Source organism: Ostrinia furnacalis, unplaced genomic scaffold (genome assembly GCF_004193835.3).
Source record: "Ostrinia furnacalis isolate ACB-3 unplaced genomic scaffold, ASM419383v2 OfSCF5206, whole genome shotgun sequence".
NCBI classification, from domain to species: domain Eukaryota; kingdom Metazoa; phylum Arthropoda; class Insecta; order Lepidoptera; family Crambidae; genus Ostrinia; species Ostrinia furnacalis.
Window position 1 is genome coordinate 76454 of NW_021135445.1, and position 20137 is coordinate 96590.

The window sequence follows — 20137 nt, forward strand, 5'->3', positions numbered from 1 at the left end:
AAATACACCGTTCTCTGTATCTTGAAGTTAAAATAAATCATTGCTTTCAGACCGTGACAATTGGTGAGATTATTTACTTGCTTAAAATACAGTCGTTAGAACGAGTCTTCCGCGACTTAGCCCATTTTTAGCTTGGTCCACGGGCCAAGTCGCTGATTTTAATTTTTAAATAGTTTTTCTTCCAGTGACTGGGCCCACCTTCAATGTTTTATTAAGAAATTAAACACCAAATCAACAAAAAACTACTCTAGAATCTTAGAGGTGGACCCAGTCAATGGAAGAAAAACTATTTAAAAATTCAAACCAGCGACTTGGCCCGTGGACCAAGCTAAAAGTGCGTCTGGTCACTGGAATACTCGTCAATACANTAATTTTTAAATAGTTTTTCTTCCAGTGACTGGGCCCACCTTCAATGTTTTATTAAGAAATTAAACACCAAATCAACAAAAAACTACTCTAGAATCTTAGAGGTGGACCCAGTCAATGGAAGAAAAACTATTTAAAAATTCAAACCAGCGACTTGGCCCGTGGACCAAGCTAAAAGTGCGTCTGGTCACTGGAATACTCGTCAATACATTTGACTATTTTTGCTGCAAAATAGCATCTTTTACATCAATAATAAGATGCCACATTGTGTAGCTTGGTATTGACGTCGACACAAAGATCATAATGGGTGGATTTTGCGACAAAGTTCATAGAAAAACCAGTTGCAAACGAAAGAGACAAGTCAAGTATTTTTGATCAAGGTTTGGTATGTATTCAACTGTCGCTCCACTCGTGTAGACTTGACCTTGAGGTTTTTGCACTAAAGTCAATATACTCCGTTAGTACCGCATTAAGTCTCGGCCACATGATAGGGTTTGGAGGTAGGTCGAATACCTTGCACGTGAATGGGTGCGTTTCTCGTATTCAATTTGTCTGAGCCGAACTCTATGCTAGACACATAACTATTTCATAGTTTTATTTTATGCAGAACTAAGTAGGTATTTGACCGCAATCACACATGATGTAGTCTACGGTGGTAGAGTTCTTTACTTTGCTGTTGTTTTGACAACTCTTATTATATCCAAAGTATTAATTGAGATACCTATTTGTGCTTTCCTATTTTGATGGGATAGTTCTTTAAATTTTCATATGTAGCTTATCACTGAGCACATCGCAACTTGTGGCTATTGTTAATTGCATATTAAACAAAATATGTAAGAAAAATCGATTTAAAAAAGACGTGAGTGGAATCGTTATGTGATTGCATAATTATTTTATTTGATCTTTTAAAAAATACCATGTTTTTCATAAATGTATTCTAATATTAAGAATATACGTTTAATAAATTACAAATATTAATATTCTAATATTATACAGAAAACGTGATTTCCAGTGAAGCGACGAGTTGTGATGTTTACGACCTTTTAATTGCTGAAGAGCGCTAAACAAGGCACATTCCTTACATAATCCCATGATTTCCTCAACGTAATACCTAACTACATAGGTATTTTCCTTTTAAAATATTTGAAAATGTTAGAAGTCGGTAGCATAGACCATCATGATGGTTAGAATAAAGTTTAAAAACAAAGACAAAAGAGAAGATATTAGAATAACTCGATACACGCACTCAATTATGTACCAAGTCACAAAATATGTAAATAGTTCCTAGAATTCGTGTACTCGTATGCCACAAAATACTGTGTGTTTATGCAACATTTGCTTAGCAAATCTCTACCTAAAAATATTACGGCTTACCCATGTTTATTTATAATTATATTAATTCAAAGTTAACAAAAAACCTTAACTACATAATTGACAGACTTCCTCTAATAAATGTAAATGACAAAAATGTGGCAACAAAGTTTTTCAGTAGTGCGTGTATCGAATGTAAGAACGGTCTTCCTCAACCGTGAGCCTTAATCGAGTAGTTTTTACAAACCTCGTGGGATAATACTTTCTCACGTTCACAATAATAAATACTTGGTAGGCACTTAAGTGAAACACAATTACCTATCTACTCGTTATTCCGGAGAGTCTTAATAGAAGTGTCAATAGCAATTACTATAAAAACAAATCAAAGATTTGAATTGAACGTTTGCTAATTCTAATTGTCGTCTCGTGCTCTCAGACGATAAGGGCTAAAAGGTGCTAATTTCATGTTAATTTAACACTAATTAAGTAAGCGAAACTGGCTATTATTGAAGTATTGCAAAGAGTACAAAAAACTTCAAATGCTTTAAAAGCTTATTAACGATGAGAGCTAATGAGAATGCTTATACATATGTTTACATTGTTGTTTTCGCGAATCTTACCTTAAATAGCACTTAGGTACCTATATGTATGCTTAACTCATTATTTTTAAAGTACTTCTTTATTTGACTTTTAATATAAGTAGGTAGGCGTTTAGTTTGTGTTGTTTTGAGATATTTTATATTTTACCTGTACCACACTGACAGCTTTCTGCATGACCCAAAGGTTGACTGGCGGAGAATGCTTTTAGCATTAAGGCCACCTTTTGTACGATATTGGTGCAATAAAGTATATAAATAAAAAAGTTTATTTAAAGTATCAAACTGACTATAACAAGTTCAAATTCGATCTCTACAAATGACTTCCGGCCACAATAGACTTAGGAAGAGGCCCATTTAAATATAACATTGTAGAATATTAACCCGGCGCGATAACTTTAAACTTTTTATGAGCGATGAGAACTTTGATGTCTCAATCACGACTCGGATGTCTCGGTTACTATGTTAATGATTAGGTGTTTCTTTTTTATTGTTAATCGCCATGGCCTCTGACCGATCAGTGGCGTATAAAAACTTATCACAACATTTAGGAAACTCGCATTATGGCTGCTTTTGATTTTAGAAGAATTATCCTCAGTTGCACCAACGGTATTTTTGTATGGAGTTTGACAGACTTTTGAAGTTTGTTATAGTTAAAGTGAGGTAACCCAAGGCTAACTATTAGCGACCTGCTTAGGTATTGTATATGAACGAACATTCCTCTTGAATCCATAACGAGAAAGCTCTTGGCATGTATCTCACCTGATGCAAAGTGATATTGCTGAAAACTGTATTAAAATCCGTTCCGTACTTAGTTTAAAAATCTAAGCGCACAGACAGCGACTTTATAATGATTTTCAATTTCAAGTTCCAAAATCTGCACTCAGCATTAGATATTATTTATAATGTATGCTAAAAACAGTCGCTGTATCAAAGTTTATGCAAAAAGGTTAAAATTAATTTGTTACAGATAAGAAAGTTGCTTTGAAAGTTACATTGCTTTACACCATCTAAATTAGTTTATTAGCAAGGCCTTTTAGATGTATTTCAATCAATTAGAGCTTTCAGGTTCTAATGTGGGTCAATAAAATACGGTAGATACATACTTTCTTGAATCAAGAGTATAATCCACTTGAATTAAATTCTTCTTTTTCTATTCTGTGTACCGACCATAAGTAGGAGTAGTAGATAGAAAGATAGAACACATTTTATACACCACCATGTAAGACAAGACAAGAAAAGACAGCTCTCTATATCTCTATGGTTCCACTGGATCAGGAGTATAGAATGTGAATTCCATAAAATATTAGGCCATTTGCCAATCTATTCAGCCATTGAATCTGCAGAGAGTGTCCTTACCTACAACCAGTTCCGTCTTTTGTTCTCAGTTTTTATGAAGTAGGGCTGTTATTGCCTGCAATCAACGTGTCGATAATAGTTTACAGAGGTTGATTGGCCTTTAATTACTTCCTAACATGTAACCTTTGGCTGCAGGCCACGACTTAGTTAATGTCCGTTAAACATATGTGACGTCATTATGCGCTCGTGTATGTAAATATTTATAATAAATTAGTGGTGATATTCAGCGCAAAGATGTTAAGTTCACTTTATAAATTACACAATGAAGCAACTTATTTAAATAGCTCTCAATATTAAGCGCAGTACGAATCCAAATATTATACGAGTAAGTTGTCTCGAAAAACATTTTACAAAACAGAAGTTCGAGTACAATCTGAAGTGGTCTGAAGTGACCAAAGTTAAGTCACTTAGTTATAGTGACTTCGTTTTCTATGTATATTTCCAGTGTATAAAGTTATAAAGCTTTACCAATGTTTAATTTATTGAAGACTAGCTGTGCCCGCGACTTCGTCCGCGTGGACTATTGACTTTGGGTAGGCACTTTTAATAATTTAGTCTAATTATTTTACAAAGGCCTATGTTCAGCAGTGGACGTCCTATGGCTGAAATGATGATGATGATGATGATGATTTTACAAATAGCTTTTGCCCGCGACTTCGTCCGTGTAGAAGTCGAAAAAGTTCTCATAGGATTTTTAAATGGTTTTTAACGTTATTATCTAAATGTTTGAATACTATTTGATCGTTTAAACACAGTGAATGATTCAATTAGGTACATACATTTTTAATGATACTTTTCACGGCTTCGCCACAAAGCACGTCGATAGATGGCGGTCACTAATTTAGACTTTGATTTGCTCGTTTAAACACAGTGAATTATTCAATTACATAAAATATCTTTATTGACTAAATTTTAAATATTATGAACAGTTCTATAAATGTAATATTTAGTTCCTAATTAGGACTAATGATACGTTTCACGGCTTCGCTCTCATGAATGTTTACGACCGTCAAAAGCACGTCGATAGATGGCGTTTTTAAGGATATTTCTCACCTCTTAACTATTTATTGAAATTTAGTTTGTCACATATCGTCATAAATTGTAGCCTATATATTAGCCTGGGTTATAAATAATAATACTGTAAAGTTTCAACAAAATCCGTTTATTAGTTTTTGCGTGAAAGAGGAACAAACATCCAGACATCCAGACAAAAAGGTTACAGTGAGCCAACCATAAAAGATAGACATATGCTGTCGCGGACTTTTTTGTAGAACTTTTAAAGGGGAAAATCCTATCATACATAATTTATGCGAAACTTTAACCGTTTACGCAGCGTCAGCTCTCAAAAGGAAAAAAATCACTGATTTGAAACATTCTTCATTGGTGCTCCGCTCCTAGTGGTCTTAGCGTGATGATATATAGCCTAAAGCCTTCAGGGATTAACGGACTATCCAACACAAAAAGAATTTTTCAAATTGGTCCAGTAGTTCCTGAGATTAGCGCGTTCAACCAAATAAACAAACTGTGATTAATAAATTGCGCCACTACAAACCGTACCAACAGATGGCGCTGTTACGATCTTACTATGGCAAACTCCACCGCGCATACAATCCTGCATCGCGGTGACAAAGTTTTTTACCCTGCCCAGTATATATAGACAAACCAAGATAATGAAAATTAGATGCACTAACACCATAGCTTGTTTATGGTGGTTGAGCGTCTTGGTCCACAACTTCAGCTTTATAATATTAGTATAGAAGTATAGATTAAACTGAACTCAATATTTACGACTGTGTACTATCGTGTTCTTCCTGGTCATTAAATAATCATATGCAAATGGATTTACTGTCGGTAAACAACACTAGAAGTGTTTATAAAAAGTTTAACTATGAATTATAAATGCATATGTAGAGTTTATTTAAGTGTTATTTAAGTATCAGTTAGTGTAGCTGGCCGTATGCTATGCAATATTCTTTGTAAGTTACAATGTTATAAAAAAGCTAGGGACAGGTAGTAATTTAGGCTGAGTTGCACCACCTAACTTTAACCGTAACTTTATAGTACATACTATCGTTATCACTAACCGGTGTATTTTGTATGAAGTTGGGCAGATTTTTGACGTTTGTAAAAGTCACAGTAAGATGGTGCAACCCAGCCTTAAGCCCCGCAGTCTACAGACATTTTGTTGGCTTTTTTTAAAAAGTCTTTTTTAAGTTTAATCAGGCAGTTAACCAGTATGAACAAGTATGAAAGTACGCACGGTATCGGCCGATTCTTTATACAAATTAGTCAAAATTAGTAAAAAAAAGTCGACCAAACTATCTGCCGGTAAAAAGTCTGTCTGTAGTCTGTAGGACTCGTCAGACAGTTGTTAAGACGATTGCTTGATTCTTTGTAAACATTATATCGAGCAATTTGATAGACAATTTATTTGAGATTACTGTGTCAGTCTGCAACAGGCCAGTGACCAAGTGCATTCGACACGGTCACTTAGTCGCGTTGGGTAAGCAGCCATCTTTGAAAAGTTGGGTGTTGACGAGGAAGACTGATTGGTCATGGAAGAGATAAGGCAGAACATTAAGTGTTTTGTATTTGAATTTTTTATTACAGGTGCGATTTATCGCACTTTATAGCGAATTTTGTTCTGGCAAAACAACAAACAGATTAAGGTGTGAATTAGTACCTACTACTAAATATTAGTTACAAAGCTTGCGCCTAAACACCTACAATAGAAGTTTCTGTATGATCTGACATATAATAATAATATGGTGTTAGGTACTTCTCACATAGCGGAAAGCAATATGCAAATAAGAGTCGCACACATGCCATGCACAACCAATGGCTTATCACGTGCCCCATAACTATGGCCAGATAACCTTTATCTGACAGTTAAAGTTCATAAAATAAGTGAAATTAACAAAATTGTTGATTTATGGTGAGTATAGACGAGCTAGAGCATAAATTACTTGTAATAGAACAACGAGCCGCTCTATGATTATTGCACTCTTTCACGAATCAAACGTCGTTTTACCTGTATTTTACCATTGCTGATAAACATTACATAGAAATGCTGTAGTCCATAACTACGAGTACTCATAATTATTTTTTAGATATTAGAATATTTATTTAAAATTTAGTCTATGCTGTTGAGCTGTTGTTTATGAATTTTTCTCTAGAGATTTTTTTCCCATGAATTATAGCTATTATTTTTGTATAGCTCAGTATGTCAGTAGCGATCGAAGGACCGCATCGCTACGGCACTTACACGCGTTGAGTAAGCGCATCATTACGGCACTAACTGTGTAATAAGATTCCTTCCTTCCTCCAATATTGCACAATATTACCGCACGGCATGCATATTAATTGATCGCAATGTTTGTACGAATAAACTAGTTACTGTCTGTACTATTTTTAACTGTCGTTTAGCGACCCCATTTATTTGTACAGGGATTATTTATTCCTTTGGAAAGGAGGATAGTTTTTAAATATAGAGCAAACAGACTGCACTGTATAGAGTCGAATCGGCCCAGTAATTCTTTGATTACATATTTAATAGATAACATTTTTACTTCTATTCAAGTAATGCAAGTGTCTATAGAACTATATTAAAGTACATATAATAAAAAAGACATAGAAACAATAAAATTATCTGTTTGTTTATGTAGTTTTTATAAAATAGAAACTTGTTACTTTCGGCCGTTAACTTAAGACCACGCCTTCTCTATCTTATGGACTGGAAATTTTGTATAATCCGGTATGGTCTATAAATAGTAGATTTTCGTTTACCATTAATAATGTCAAAGTATGTTAACGACTTCTGGTAGGCATTTTTATAGAACAAAGACTGGTTCAAGTTCAAATAACTTAGGTAGTTAGACTGGGTTAGTTAATGAGGATAAATAATTACTAACAATGGAAAGAGACTGTTGTTCACAGGACATGTCATCACTTACTTGATTTACTTGTCCTTATTAGTCAGACATTCAAAGGATTGAAAGAAACATGACAAATTATGATTTATAACTTATTAATCATCACCGACAACAGAAGTCAACGTGTCTCCTACGTAATCGTAAGTCTCTTTTACTCATAACAGCAGCAAAGGGCGAGTGAGGGAGATAAATGATTTGAAATTGTAGAGCCTCCGATTTTTTACGAATGACTTCACGTCACGCGGTTTTAAAGGCAGCTTAAGTTACTCATTCAGTGTATTTTTTAAGTAGCGCTCTGTGATATCAAATTCATTACAGGTCATTGAACTGTTACGAATTTATAAAAAATGTGTTTCTTCAATTTTCTCGTAAATTATTTCTGTTCTCTACACTCTACAGGACAGGCTTAGCCTAATGTACGGACCGGTTAGACTCGCAGACAGTTATTATCGTATTTTAATGGAAATAAATTATATTGATTACATTAAATTATTCAGATATTAAGATATTCAGAGTTAGGTAACTAAAATTGCATAGATAACTAGACACTTTTATAGGAATATCAAGAAAATCAGAAGGTGAATGTTAAATTAATATATCTGTTTGAATGATCTTGAAAAAACTTTAGATATTTTACAAACTCTATCAAAAATTTTGAAGATTTTTCAAGTACTTAAGTGGAAATTGACATAATTTAACTTAGTGCTTTTCATTAGTACGAACTGTTTGCTTTACCTTGCCAAAAATAACTGGTACCTGATTGTTTCATTGTGACCTCTTTAACGAGTATAAAACAATGTGCGAGCTGCCATTGCACTTTGTACAGTCAAGCGTCAAATAGTTCGTGACACCCAAAGTGGCTAAAAAGTTGACTACACAACCTTATTCCAATTGTAACAAACACGTGCTACGAATTATTTGGCAACTTTGGGTATCTCCAACTATGTAGGTACTTGATGCTGACTGAAATAGAAACGCAGCGTGGGACGTCCACCTACAAGGTGGACCGACGACCCCGTAAAGGTAGCAGGGAAGCGCTGAACGCAGGCCGCTACCAATCGATCAACGTGGAAAGCATTGGGGGAGGCCTATGTTCAGCAGTGGACGTCCTATGGCTGAAATGATGATGATGATGACTAAAATAGGTAGAATGATAAAAATGTAAGTACATTGTACCCATTTTTACGTAACTGCCAGACAAAATTGTATACTTTATATCACTAATTTCAGATACATAGCACCTTCAAATTTTTCTGTAACTGCCAAATGTATACTTTATAGTGCTATTTTCAGACATATAGCACCTTTCAACCGCGTGCAATACCTTCTCAGACCCTTAAGCATGTTCACACACGACATTAACGAAAGTGAATTTGCCGCCGGCAGCTGGATGAAATCGAAAACTTGAGCTTATGCAATCGGAAAGTGGAAGGTGGAGGTCCCCACTTGCGCAAAGGCGTCTACTTCGGGAACATTGTCATATGTGTTGCGCAACAAATTACTTTTGCGGACCTCGGAGACTAATAGGCCCAGATTTATACGGAAATAGCTATCACTATAAGATGTTTAAGTTATTATCACACATTAAATTTTACGACATGAAAATATTTTAGTTCCATGTAGTAAGCATAATATGTAGTCCCCGTTGCATATTTTTTTGTGACATTGGGTGAAGTAGCTCACTTTAACTTGCAATATCGATAACCAGAAGCATGCAATAGAAAAATAACAGCTAACTATTGCTATTTGTGCAATTGACATTGTGCATTGTGCCCTCATTTTGAGGGAACTTGCTCTAGCTCTAGAATGTTCAAAAGCTTATATAATTATTGACTAGCTTTTTGGTATTTTAATCAAATTAATTGAAACTAAAAGTGTACACAGATTTCTCAAACGATTACCAGCTTTAACGTCCACAGCATAAGGTATCGATCCGCGTGGGTTGCGCAAGACTTGACGCATCCGCGCGTGCGCCGGCTGCAGATCGCGACCTGCATTCTTCAGGGTGACGTTACGTCACCCTTAAAACATAGTGCCATTGGGTCAGGCGCGTATGCGATTGTTTTTATAGCTCACGGTAGCTTTGGGCGCAGTAGGCCTACATAAACTTTTATCAAAGAATTTTATCGTTTCCACGAGATATGCCCATACGTTTGAAATCAATTATTTATTTATTTATTTATTTAATTAGGACAACCAACAAGACAGACACAAATTCAAGCAAAGGGGTTTACATACATAATTTTGTCTTAGGACTAGATTATTATCGATAGAATTTTATCACGGCGCGCATCCTAGCGCGGCTGGTGTGCATTAGTATGTTTTGGCACAGTCTATAGTCTTCCCCCCTTAGATACTGATAAAATTTTTCCTTTTGGGTAAGTAGGTACTAAGTAATCTTCTGACTTTAATAATTTTTTTGGCATAATGTCAGCCAGGAGGCGTGTCAGTAAATATCTGGGTGAAGTAACGTCAGACGTATGTATTAGTAGGTATAGTATGTTTTAGCACATTCTATAGTCATTTAATTTTTTATTTCCCCTTAGATAACCTTTTTCCTCTAAGGTACGTACACTAAAGTATCTTCTAATTATATTTTTTACCATGTCAGTCTGGCGGCGGTGAGTCAGTATCCACGAAATTGTCGCTCTTTTTGTATAGGATTATTATCTGGATGATGTATCTGTTAAATTAAATTCATTGATATTCATTGGACTTTGTAAAAGCTGAGAGCTTACACAAAATTTTATGTAGGTATTTATTTAGAACAGTACCTTCTTTTATGAAAATAAAAATGCTAATTTGAAGCTCAGGTAGCGAAACATACTTTATTTGGGGATCTGAAATCTCTTTACGTAATTTTTCTCTTATGGAAAAAAAAATTATTTTGATTTGCAGTCTGATACGCAACTAAGTATTAAGTATTGCATTAAATACAACATATTTTCCTGGTATTATAAATACCTGATGCAAGTATTAAACACTTAATGATGAGTTTAGTATTCCTTAGAAAATGTATGTGTAATGAGAAGAAGTAAAACAATAAATTATTTCTGCGAATAATTACGTATAAACGTACTTATTTATACAAAATAATATACATATTACAGGAGTTATTTTTTTAATTAAGAAGCCAGTAATAAATGCTTTCTTATGTTATCTAAGTACCAGTGAAATAATTACATGTTTGAAAAATTAGTTAACATCATTATAAACAGGAATTTTATATTATTTCTTTCTCGATTTATTTACTAATAGTCTGTAATTTATTGTGTTATTAGACCCTTAAAGTCGGTTAATTATATCAATGATTGCAACAAGGAAGATCTTTATTGTGCCTCTTCATTTAATTACCTTTATCTGCATCTAGCATGAATAAAATGCACCCATTATTCAAATGCATGGAGGCAAGATGCTATCCGTATGTGATGACATTATATGTATACTCGTACTTGTATGTATCTGATCGTACATTGCTAATAAACAAGTGCTTTTTTATGCTAATTTTCTAAATGTAGAGACAGATGAGCACATTTGAATGACATGTTCTAAATGAAGTATTTTGTTCTAAGTTGGCAAATTGATTGTTTAATCTAGCTTTGAATCAAATCCTTGTTAACTTAATGGGTGCTTGTTATTGTCAACAGAGCTTAAAGAATATTCGTTTTTTTGGTTTGTTAAATAAACTTCTTTATAATTGCAATAAATATAGATAGATAGAATGAATGTCATAAACTGTCATAAAAATAATCGTATGATTGTTGTTGTTGAACAAAGAGTCAATATAAAACACTTAAAACTTTATGGCCGTAACCTTTGCTGAGGTTATTAACAATTCGAATTCACTATAGAATTCATTAAAAAAACAAACGAAGACGATTATTAAGTATGAATTCAGACAATAACTCCATTACGTGAAAAAAACGACACAACCTTGACACAAATATAGTTTTATTAATATTTGCCTAGTTTTTAACGCGACCTATTGCCTTGGCAGTGCTAATAAGTCGGCACACAGAGATATTTGACCGCAATCAAACGAACAACTAAAATAACGACCGTGAAAAAAAGAAAGCTCGGTCGCCATATTGTCACGAAATTTAATTTGACCTGACGTTTGCTGAAAAATGTTTCATAAGAATATGAGCACTAACTTAGTTATAGGGTGTGACAAAACTGAATTGAACATAAAATATAGATAATAAAGCATTACCCAACATTTTTATTAGTGAAGATTACAGGGCTACAAGTATTAGTTGTTGCAATGAGGGCTATCGTTTTTATACTTAACAGTTGGCACCCCTGGCGATTGACAGGACCTTACTCTACAGTGGCGCCATCTTGATGAGGGCAAATGCGATAGTCCTCCTACCACTTTAGCGCTCACCAGTTGGCGCCACTGTCTTCGCTACTAGCAAGTGACAGGACCTTAATCTACAGTGGCGCCAACTGGTGAGCGCTAAAACGATAGCCCTCATTCACAAAGGCGAGTGAGCTTTGTGTGTGTGAACATGTGTGATGGCTCGCTGCTGTTCGATTTTCAAAAGTTTTGATACACATTATACTATCGTTATGTGCATGTACACGTACACACACAAGTAAAGCTCACTCGCCTTCGTGAGTTGCAAGAACTATACCTAGTACTTTAATGGATCGAGAGAACAACGATGTGAAACACTAAACATATTTTACCTAATCATTTCGAGCAAGGTAAACCCCCTATTTTGGTAATAACCGAGTGTTTATTTGTTTTATAGTGATCATGTTTAAAAAGATAACATAAATGAGAGTATTTTAATGAGTGTTGTGGTTATCCTTTAACAATTCTTTATTTTATTTGTACTCTTGGTATCAGAGTTATCCCCAACCTCTTATATCATTGCAAAATAAGATAAAATTACTATTAATCGAATCTTTGAAATTGTAAACCTATTAGATTACATAAAATATAGATGGTGCATTTTGTATCAATTTAATTGATGTTAATGGTTTTCTTAGTTTCTTAATAGTCTTCTAGTAAAATCCTTTTCAAATTAAAGCTTGTGATATAACAGTCTAGCAAAGCTATTATTCCAGTAAACTCTGAGAACTTCCGTCATGTGAATGTATTATTTCCATACAAAACGACTGAATGCGATTCATTCATAAGTGGATGATAATAATTAGCATTCTAAAAATGAGCTAAGTGGTAACTTAAAGTAGTAGCATCGTTAATTTTTTCTCTTCACAAATAAGTAGTAATTATTAGAAAACTACACTCTTTACTAGGAAACCTTCTGTCCCAAAATACACTGGACCGCAAAGATAAAGGGTCGGTTAGAAAATCTTCAATATATTAAAAATACCTATATGAAACAAAGCATATTTGAAAAAGCAAATATCTACTAGTATAATAAGAAAATAGCATTTTGGAGAGATATTAATAACATAAATGCTGCATTACTTGAAGTAGGTTTCAGAATAAACCTGTTACACAGTTGGTATGTAGAGATTGGTGGCATTGAAATTTGACATGAAATGTATAATTAAAATAAGCAGCAAAGTTGTTCACGTAACATTCTTAGTATTATTACTACACGGTGCTGACATTTAAATAAATAAATAAAGACAATCCCAGAAAGGTTAAGCGAGTCTCCAACTAAGTAGAGCTTAAAATAGCTACTAGATAACGGTTATAAATAGATAATTATTATGTATAATACAGTGGACCATAACTTTGGATATATTCATGTTTATCTATCACACTAGGTTTGCCCCCTTTGGGATACGAACCTACTATCTCTTGACGTTTGGTTCCGGTGCACGAACCGGCGGCTAGGAGCTTGTAAGTTTGTAAAACTTAGGCTGGGTTGAACCACCTAACTTTGACCGTGATTAAAACGATGGCAGGCATTTTTGTATGGAATTTGACAGATTTGTGACATTTACCAAAGTTAAAGTAAGATGGTACAACCCAGCCTAGTTTTGATAATGTTAAGTTATAAAAACGGTAATAATATAAGCATTGGTAAAAGGAATATTATTAAGCCAAAAATAAAAAACAAGTATAGAAAAATCACTTCATACGACTGACTCTACAATATTATGCTAATGATTGTGCGATGTTCAAGATGTTTTAGGAAAGGCAAGCGTGGTTTCTTATCTTATGTAACCTTTTAACATTATGGCCTTTTTATTTAAGCGATAGTTCAAAGTTTAGAGCTTGTTGATACAACATCGTTTGGATTAATTCAAAGGTGTAATATGATTCCACAACAGTGCCGTAACTAGCCTTTTATGCGCCCGGTGCGAGCTTTCAAAACTGCGCCCTTGAATAATGCTTGGTCTGGTCATTTCTGCGCCCCTCCAGGGTCTGCGCCCTGTGCCTGGGCACCGCTGGCACCGCCCTAGTTACGGCACTGTTCCACAATGATTTAATTATAATTATATGCATAATCGATTAATTTGTACCGCACTGAGATAATAAAAGAAGCTGGGAGAGATGGAATTGCCATTGTTTTTTTTTGGAAAGAAATAGCTCTTACTTTGGATTGTTTAATAAATGTTGATAGTTTTTTGTAAAGCCATTCCATTCCTTCCATTTACCAATTGAGGAGTTTCTAAATATTCACGAGGTATGTAATGTGTGTAACTTAAGCGAAAATGTAAAATAGTTACGTTCTCTTACACAACTACACACGAGTACCTACTCGGTACTTGTTAAAACTTGGCCCGTGTGATTTCATTAGGCATGTGCAGGCGGAGGCTGCAAGTCTTGGCTGAACTTGCAACCTCGGCTGGCATTGTCCTACATTTGGTAGACGAGAGGAATTTAACACTGTACTGACACGAGGACAAAGTTTAGTACCTTTAATAGTTTACTTAAAGAGCACAATAACATTTTCAATGGCCAGTATCCAGAAAAAAGTCTACTTAAACTTAACTTCAGCACAAAAACTTTTTAAGTGGCTATAGCTGTGGGAAATTCAGATCTTACAGTTAATTAAAAAACACAAACTCACATTCCAAAGGTTCCCATGATGGCACAATGTGGCAAATATAATCACTTAGAATAACATTTATTTCATAAACAACGTAACACGACTAGTATATCGACGGATTTCGGGACGCGTTCGGGTGCGTTGCCGAATTGCGCGCGCGCCGTTCGCCGCGAGCGATCTCTGAGTGAGGCTGCCGCGCGCCGCGGCTTCCCGCCGAGAGAGAAAGTTGCAGATTATCAAACTCGCGGTTACGTTCTGCGATGACGCTTCCTCGCGGTATTGCGTATTCGATGACAAAATTTAATTTTCGTCGGTTGTGCGCTACTGACACGGTCGCCAGTTTGCGCAGGCCTACTTTTCAGACCGAAAGTTGTTTAGTTGACTAGCCGGAGGATAGCTTTGTATCTGGTGTCGATTACGCGTTTCAGGTCCGCCGGATTATGCTAATGTGATTTAATTACTCTTACCGGCTATTAAGATTGTCGCTAGTGGTTTGAGAAGTCCTACATATTTTTCTTGATAAAACATTTAATACTTTACCAATACTAAAAATATAGGTATACAATCTTTTAAAAAAAATTACATCATAATACAGTGTGAGTCACGTTAAAGTGTACATATGAAAATGGATGAAACTAGACCTATTTTTATCGACAAAAAAGTGGTCAAAAATTTTTTGAGATTTTTTTTTAATTTTTTATAGAATTTTTTTTCTTTCAAGTACTTATTGTAAAGAAAACGTAATAACTTTTAAACTAAGAGGTATATCCTGATAAAATAAAAACAGTAATAATGCTAAATAACAGACGATACTAAAAAAATACATAAAATACTCAGAAAATGCCAACAAATAATAAAAAATGATACTTTTTGAAAAAAATCTGCTTAAAAATTCGTGTTTTTTTGGTTATTTGATAAATTTCTCCAAAAAATGCCCCTATAAAAGGTAGTTTTTATCACTTTGAATTATTCTCTATCGTATTACCTTTGTAAAACCAAAAATCGCATGTCTCTATCCCTATCACAACATTTGCTATGATCGTTTGAACTAAGCCTCTCCGGGCGCGCCATTCAACGCTTCGTTAATAACGAAACTGAAAATGGCTCTAGATTTGTAATTTTGATAAAGACAAGTTAGATTTCAAGTAAAAACAAAAGATTTCGAAGTAAAATAAGCATTTTAGTTAAAATTAAAACTGTCCCTACTTGTAGAGGAGAATAATGTTGTGGTAGGCCTTTGTTCAAACTATCATAGCAAATGTTGTGACAGGGATAGAGACATGCAATTTTTGGTTTTACAAAGGTAATACGATAGAGAATAATACAAAACAATAAAAACCACCTGTTATAGGGGCATTTTTTGGAGAAATTTATCAAATAACCAAAATAAACACGAATTTTTAAGCAGATTTTTTTCAAAAAGTATCATTTTTTATTATTTGTTGGCATTTTTTGTGTATTTTATGTATTTTTGTAGTATTGCCTGTTATTTAGCATTATTAATGTTTTTATTTTATCAGGATATACCGCTTAGTTTAAAAGTTATTACGTTTTCTTTACAATAAGTAATTGGAAGAAATAAAAATCTATAAAAAATTAAAAAAAAATCTCAAAAAATTTTTGACCTCTTTTTTGTCGATAAAAATAGGTCTAATTTCATCTATTTTCATATGTACACTTTAACGTGACTCACACTGTATAAGTATCAAGGGAAATAGCTAATAGTTTCCCTGCATTCATTAGGTGTGCTGAAAAGGGTCAAACCACACGGTCTAACATAAATATCAAAATACAGTTGTTACAATAATTTCAGGGTTGAAATAAAGATACAGTTCGATGAAACATTTTTCACAACCCACTTGATTTAACACAGTTTCTAGGTAATGCAAGACTTATTAAACCTGTAATTTATTGAATATTTCATTTAATTTAGCAAAATTGAGTGCTCTATATGTATATTTTGTTCCGTTTATTTAATTTCCTACATCGTATATTTTTTATGTATTACGATTATATGCACTATTAATTGGTGAACTCTAGTTCTAATAATGAATTTATTGAATAAGGACCCGAATTCCGAATAAATGCACTTATGCCCACTTTCACCTTTAATCCCTAATTTCTAAGTGACCCCTATGAAAACAAAATTCCTGTTATGTGTATTACTAACCAACACCATAGGCGTCACTAAAAAATTAGGGATTGATGGTAAAAACGGGCATTAAGTATTCTATTTTTGTGTTATATCCGCTGCCAGTACCTATTGTTAAGAGTAAGTCGCTTCATAACATCAACTACCCATTATTAAAAGATGAATGTATGACCGCTGCTTAGTTACGTGGGACACTATTTAAGTTGTGAGCCTAACTATGAAAACAAAGTAGTTTATTATTAAAATGGTATTGATTGCGTTTATTGGTATTGTCTTTCATGATTTATGTACTTTTTAATGTGTTCGAAACACTTTTCATAGCATTTTTTCCACTCAGCTTGAGGCACCTCCAAAGCATGGTTTTTGACCGCACCGACAGTTGCTTCTGGCTACATAAATCGCTGTTCACGCATTTAATTTAAATATATGGGTACCAAAAGAAGTGTTTAGATTCCAAGCAAGAATTTTGTAGCGTTGGACCTGTTTATTTCATATTTTGAGTGTTCAAATAGTCAGTTGTTTGAAGAGACGTGTAAAAGCTCACATTTTCGTCACGAATGGCGATTCGACTATGCTGGTCAGTTTCCCTTATTAAACTGAAGACTTTTGGAAAAAAAGTGGCTGTTTACTATTAAGAATTAACCATTCTAAATTTCTTTAGTGACGTTTCTGTCATATAATCGGATATTTCGGAAAAATAGGCGACCGTAAGTTTCAAAGTGTTCCGAGCGCATGGGACTTTTGTTAGAATTGGTTCATCTTAAAACACCTCCATAGTCGATAACTGTTTATTTTCAGGATCATTATGCATAGATCCTTAATTCGTCAACTGTCACAATTTTAAAAACGGCTTTTAAAGCTTTTTAAACGTATTTATCAAACATTTCCAAGGACTAAACGACACAAGCGTCCTATTGAGCGTTTGAAAAATTTTGTGACATCCAGCGAGAAAAAAACGTATTAACCATAATATAGTCATACAATATTTTATTACTGCTAGTGGAATTAATGCCTAGGATTATCTCAATCCTACGGTATATCACATGACGAGGTTTTTCTTCCATTTTTCTGACAACATCAATGTTTTCCGCCGCTATTAGGCATTTTGGACGACTTTCGCAAAGTTCACTGGTGAGCCATTGACATATAATATTATACTTCTTAAACTAGCGTTTTACAATGGTAAAGAACAGATCTTTATCACCAAAAGTGAAATTTAGCTGACCGCTTGAGTTTTGTATTGATTAACCACGTCGAAAGTCATAATAAATCTTCGCGCGAAAATTTCCGCAAGTCAATTCCATGTTTTTGTAGTCAAGATAATTTTCAATTCAATGTTAATAATACAAAACGTGCTCAAATGACAAAAAGTTTTAAATAAGGTTATAGTCAAAAATGTCAAACTTTTCATTAAAAGTATCAGATGTCGTCTAACAACACGTTATGTTGTCGAGGCTCACAACTTAAATAGTGCCCTAGTATTACGCTGCTAATTATTCTTTATTTTTGCCGACAGTTATTATTTTTTATTTTCATAACATATCGCGTTAGTGTTCACGGTGCATGCTGTTGACCTAATGCTAATGCTTTGAGTGCTTTATGTGATTTGCTATAATCCGCACTAACAGAGTCTGACAATGTTGCAAAAAAATAAGGCCTGACATTAATGTAAATATCAAAAACATTTTTAAATATCATCACATCATCATCATACAACTTTTAACCTAATTTCCAGCTAAGTATTTTTACAAGACCGCAACCATTATTTTGCTAATAATAAGCTCTATCTTGCAAGAAGCAGCTGTCTAGAGTTTGTCAGCCCCTTAGAGCAATCAGTTTTCATTTGATCTGACTATAATTTTGTTAATAGTGTCGCTTTATTTTGCTTTAGGACGTCTTACTTCATGTTTTTCAATACGCGGTTTTTAGGGTTCCGTAGTCCTGAAGGAACCCTTATAGTTTCGATATGTCTGTCTGTCCGACGATTTTCTTGGAAACTATTGGCACTAGTTTACTTTAGACTTGACAGCTCATCAGTTCCAAAGTTCTATGGTAAAGGCTATTTTGGTATTATGGTTTAAATCGATTTAGTTGTCCTATATGTCTAAAAAGATGACCTTTGACCAATTTCATAACTTCAATTTTCATGTGAACGAACCTATCATCGACTGCAAAGTGAAATAACTACTGTTTACATCCCTGAGTAATTCAAGGTAATTCAAGTCTTAAACCTTTGTCCTCTGACGCATAACTTCAATTGAAGTAGACTATAACTAAATGTTGTTGTTTTCCCTAAGTTTAGTGCTATATTTAAACTAGTTTAGTAAGTAAGTAGGTAGTCTTAGGTTACTAAAATATCTTTGCGCTGACTGTACATAAATTATAAGCTAGGTTTGACAGCCGGATCTGTGCGCGTTTTGCGTGCAACTTGTATTGTAGAGGTTGTTGTAACGATTATTGTTTAGAACGGCTTTTGTTTGGTCGGCTTCACGCAAGCACAAATCGATGCTCAATAATCATAACAAACATTGCAAGATTTATTGTTATTACGGGCTTAAAGAAAAAATGTTGCAGCATGCAATAGCATATTTATAGCTGGAATAAAATACCTAAGATTGTTGCTAATATCGTATTAGTTCACATTATTAGTAAGTTATAAATAAGTTATTTATTTTTTATTAAGAATGGTTTATTCAAATAAGAAATCAATACATTTGGCCCTGTTGTTATGTCATCATCATCATCTCAGCCATAGGACGTCCACTGCTGAGCATAGGCCTCCCCCAATGCTTTCCATGCTACCCGGTTGGTAGCGGCCTGCGTCCAGCGCCTTCCTGCTACCTTTATGATGTCGTCGCCTGTTGTTATGTGCCTTGACACAACAAACTTCTAAATATGATGGATAACGTTTGGTGGTGGCTAGCCAATATAATTTAAGAATTTAATTTCAAGCTTACATACCTAGGTACTCACTCGTCAACGTAATGCACAACCTCTTTGTTTTCTTTCTTTTGAGATGCTCTAAATCGCTCTACCATATCCATTTAAGTAGAGTACTAAGTAATGACAGTAGTGTAAAGTAAATTGTAAATAGCGACGATGAATTTGCAAAAAAGTTAAAATATATGCTGTATGTAGAAATAAAGCTTTGAGAGTAAAATATGAAGTTTTAAAGCAAAGCTTTCAGTTTTCACCTTAACACATGGCGACCAAAGTAAAATTAAAATGGGACCCATATTATATCCCTTTGCATATTCAAAAGTTAAATGTACATCCGGTAACATGCTGCAAGCGATATAGGGTCATAACGCTTAACACATAATAATTAAAAATGCCCGAGCGTCTTTCAGAAAATTATCGAGCGACCTCAGAACCTTATAGATCGTTATTGCATAACCCCAGCTTAATATTTATTCGATTGTGTGCGGCCCATACTTTCAC

The 20137-nt window shown here is 34.3% G+C and overlaps 1 protein-coding gene across 1 annotated transcript in view; it reads right to left on the reverse strand.

The window, feature by feature from the left end:
• The window catches only part of LOC114360871 (uncharacterized), a 59480-nt gene extending 44733 nt beyond the window's left edge, over positions 1–14747 (reverse strand). Inside the window, exon 1 of the mRNA XM_028315713.1 lies at positions 14566–14747. Coding sequence (XP_028171514.1) covers positions 14566–14582 — 17 coding nt within the window. The 5' untranslated portion in view covers positions 14583–14747. The remainder of the gene's footprint in view (positions 1–14565) is intronic.
• Positions 14748–20137: the final 5390 nt, after the last annotated feature.